Consider the following 4,415-nt stretch of genomic DNA (forward strand, 5'->3'; position numbering starts at 1 on the left):
ATGAGTGGCATCATTAAAGAGCCTGCTCTATGGTGCTACTCTTCCTATCCAGCTGCATGAAAACAAACATTTCAGAGAACGAACGTGATCAAGCAGTCACGAATCATCCTTTGTTAATCTGAGAATACTGTTTTCCATCTTCCTCAAACGTGCCTTAAGAAAATTCAATCTGTTGGTCGACTTGGCCTCAGTGTTAAGAAAGGTTCTCAGAGAAGACTGACAATTGAAGCCTAGTTTGAGAGTTAATCGTTCTTGGTTAAAGGCAGCGCTATGACAACCTAAAGTGCAAACATTTCATGTTCCAACTGGACTTAACATCATGTCGAATTCTCCCTGCTATGCGCAGCGAAACAATGCTACTTCAGCTACAGGGGACATCGAGGATCGCCACCCGCTCTATTCCACCATCATCGCCACTATTGTCTTCAATGGTTTTCTCTGTTATACCACCCTCATGGTAAACGTTGTTACCATTCACGCTCTGAGGAAAGCATCTTTCCCAGACAAGCCTTTAAAAACACTGCTCCTGAGCCTAACTATTTCCGATCTTGGTGTTGGTTTACTGGGTCAACCTTTGTATATCGTTGAGCAGGCCGAAAAGCTACGTTGCAACGTTCCCGATATCGCCACCTCTGTCGTTTCTGCTACTGTTCATAATTTACTTTTCCTGACTTCGTTTGGTAGCATTATAGCCATAAGTGTAAACAGGTTTGTTGCTATCCAGATGCCTCTGCGATACCAAGACATTGTAACTCGCAAACGGGCCGTTATTGCGGTCGCCACAATATGGCTCTTCAGTGCAGTGTTCATTCTTTGCACTCTTTTTGTGCTTAAACGGAACATCGCTTTCGTAATTTTTGTCATTATAGAAATAGCTTCCTTTATTGCCACAACGCTGTCTTCCTGCAAAATATATTTCGTTTTAAAACGGCACAAAAACGAAATTCAAAATCAGAGACAACAGGTTGCGCAAAATGACAGCATGGTAAACACTGTAAGACTCAGAAAGTCCGCCCATTGTACATTTTGGATTTATCTCGCATTTTGGCTTTGTTATCTTCCTTATATTATCATTGTGATTACTGAAAAGTGCTTGCCAAATACGATCATGGAAGCGCTGTTTATGTGCTCTGAAACAATAGTGTTACTGAATTCGTCGTTAAACCCCGTCATCTACTGTTGGAAGATGAGACATGTTCGTCATGCCGTTAAAGGAATACTACGAAACTTATTTCGAAGTTTCAACGGACCAGATGGAAGAACAGTAAACAAAACGTTATAAGGTGTTTTAACTTCTTATAAATTTCTTACAGACGAAGTGCAAATCGTAGCACGTGGTTATGGGAAGACAGAATGCATAGGCTTATGAGCTAGGCATCTGCTTACTGAAAGCCGGCAACTGTAGCAATCAAAGTCAAAAGCTTCTTTCTGACAAATCGATTTGGTAGAAGGCGATCTTATGTTGCAAACTAAAGGTGTCAATTTCAAACAAGGTATCAGTCCGTTTTATTTAATTTTAATTGTATTCTTGACTTGTATTATGCAAATATTCAAACTACTCTCATTGTTTGTCAGCAGTCAGAATTTAACGATATCGCACGATAAACTTAACAATTTCAATCGGTTTAAAAGCTTATCAGTATTTCATGGCTTTTCTGCTCTTGGAAAGCTTTCTTTTTTTGCTCTTCACTTATGCTTTAAGCGCCCACTGGCTACAATTAAAACTGAAGACGTTTCTTCCCTGAAAATAGAACAAACCTTTTCGTTTTAAAACGGCACAAAAAGGAAATTAAAGCTCAGAGACAACATGTAGCGAAAAATGCCATGTTTAACATTGTGAGACTCACAAAGTCCGCCCATTGTACATTCTTGATTTATGTCCTATTTTGGGTTTGTTATCTTCCTTATGTTATCATTGTGATTATAGAAATGTGCTTATCAAAGACGATTATGGAAGCGCTGTTTATGTGTTCCGAAATTATCATCATCGATTAGCAAGTCTCTACGCGCCAGTAGGCGCATAAGGCCGCTCTGAGACTATAGTGTTACTCAATTCGTCGTTAAACCCCATCGTCTACTATTGAAAGATGGGACATGTTCGTCTCGCCGTTAAAGGCATTCAACGAAACATATTTCGAAGTTTCAACGGAACAGATGGAAGAAAAACAAAAAAAATAAAGAAATAAATAAATAGCTCTATTAACTGCCAAATGTATTAAGTACTGTTGTGCTGATTGAGGACACTGCAAATAAATAAACCAAATATTGCAAATAGAACATAAACTATTTAAGAATTCCACTGGTGGAAGGTTGAGGAGTTGGCTATTTACACAACACGGTCGAGGAGTTGAACTCGTTATTACGGAGAACAAATACAGGTAGCGGTAGGGAGGAGGATTTCAACCAGTGACCTCTCGACTTCAAATCCAGCTTCCCAAAACACTCGGCCACGCCAGCCCCTCCAAGTATATTTTGTTTCGTTCTGGTATACGGACAAATTTAATGTCTACACCTTTTTGTTTTGCTTCACAAAGTAAAATAACACTAAACGCCGACTGTTAGAGACTACTTTGCAATCGAAAGACCTTTTCATTGTTGTTTCTTTACTGCTACATTACCACTTAATTACCAAGGCAGTGAGGCCTGGGTTTAAATTTCGGCTCCGTTTTTTTTCTTTTTTTGTTTGTTTTTTTTTCTACGTTCAATCACAAATCGCCGTCTGGTCTCTAAAGCGCATGCATCACCTGCGCATGCGTACAGCACATGGAATTTACAGAAGTTGTCGTCGTGAAAAGGTTTTTGCAGGGTGCAGGGTGCAGGGTGCAGGGTGCAGGGTGCAGGGTGCAGATTGCAGGTTGAAATTTAATTATAACTGGAAAACCGCTGGCACTTAAAACGTGACTGTTACATGACGCCGTTTATAGTCGCTCAGAAAGGTGGCTTCTACTAAGTGCCAGACCGGCCGAAGCGATGGGAAGAGAGTATATTCCTATGAATTTAAGCCTGCAATGAATTATTCTTTTTGAAGAAACATCTGAAATATCATCTGAAATATCTGCTGAATTTGGTTTCTTCCCTGTAAGTACCAAAATGAAAGCACACTGAGCTTGTGCTAGTATATTCCGTCGGTTAAAATCTTATATTATTTCATTTCTTTATTTATTTGCTTCACTTGTGATGGCAATCTTCTGTTGTTGAGGGAAGACCCGAGCCAAATCTGGAATCGATGGAAACATCTGTGGAGCGGTCATCGAGATGGCTTTGAAGAGATTTCACTGGTCTCAGCGTGTCGATCGATAAGTACTTATAAAGCCATTGACGACTGGGCCACACTACCAAGTGCTTTAAAGAAACTGATGCCGAAAACTATTTTTAAATACAAACTGAAACAGTTTTTATTGAACCATTTTAACCTTAGTTAGTAGTATTTTAATTCTCGTTTTAGTTTTTAATCTTAGTTAGCTTACCGCATAGGTTTTTTGTCCTTTTTATTGTATTTTAGATTTTAATGTATTTTAAAGGTTGAACATTTATTTTCTCAGAGGACCCTCCTGAAAACCACCTTATGGTGATTGGAGGCCTCCTCTTAAAATATTATGTATTATTATTATTATTATTATTATTATTATTATTATTATTATTATTATTATCGTCCTCACGTAATGTTTGCTAAGAGTCCTTAGGGCCGAGACCAAACCATGGTCCTGGGGCACCAGGGGATAGCCAGTTTTTAGCTTGATAGCACCCTCCTCAAAATGTGTGCTGTACCTAGCAAGGTTATCTTTTGTAGTTCACTGATGCTTAATTGGCCGGGAATTCTTCCAAGATAAGTTTGTAGTCCCTTTTTGATAGCTCCAAGTGCTCCAATGATAACTGGTATCGTTTCCGTTCTCATGCCCCACATTCGGCTTGTTTCGATTTCCAAGTCCTTATATTTGGATAGTTTTTCGCTGACTTTCACGGATGTGTTTCTGTCTGATGGTACTGCCATGTCAATAAATTTACAGGTTTTCGTTTTGTGGTCTTTAATCACTATATCGGGTCTGTTGGCTGTTATTTTCCTGTCTGTGTGTATTGGCATGTCCCATAATATCGTGACATCCTCGTTTTCTGTAACTGTTTGCGGCTCATGGTCATACCACTTTTCTGATGTCTTTATATTATAGTTGTGACAGACTTTCCAATGTATATACGCGGCTGCTTTATCGTGTCTGTGGGTATATTCTGTTTTCGCAAGTTCAGGACACCCAGACACGATATGGTTTATTATTATTATTATTATTATTATTATTATTATTATTATTATTATTATTATAGCGGATCGATCGTGTTTTCGATGGACACGAGAACATCGCTCACACCAAGTGCGATCACAAACATGTTGGGAAGCGTACGAAGTCTCTGGTTTCTGTACA

At 39.0% G+C, this 4,415-nt stretch overlaps 1 protein-coding gene across 1 annotated transcript; it reads left to right on the forward strand.

Moving 5' to 3' along the window:
• The first annotated feature begins 319 nt into the window (after nt 1-319).
• On the forward strand, nt 320-1,282 carry LOC145490511 (melanocyte-stimulating hormone receptor-like). Its single transcript, XM_081469619.1, has one exon. It carries the CDS (start codon nt 320-322, stop codon nt 1,280-1,282), a length of 963 nt encoding a protein of 320 aa, XP_081325745.1.
• Nucleotides 1,283-4,415: the final 3,133 nt, after the last annotated feature.

Source organism: Orbicella franksi, chromosome 6, assembly GCF_964199315.1.
Source record: "Orbicella franksi chromosome 6, jaOrbFran1.1, whole genome shotgun sequence".
NCBI classification, from domain to species: Eukaryota; Metazoa; Cnidaria; class Anthozoa; order Scleractinia; family Merulinidae; genus Orbicella; species Orbicella franksi.

What these genes read in the sequence shown, in the direction of transcription:
- LOC145490511 (XM_081469619.1), top strand. Translation starts at nt 320, where the DNA reads ATGTCGAATTCTCCCTGCTATGCGCAGCGAAACAATGCTACTTCAGCT.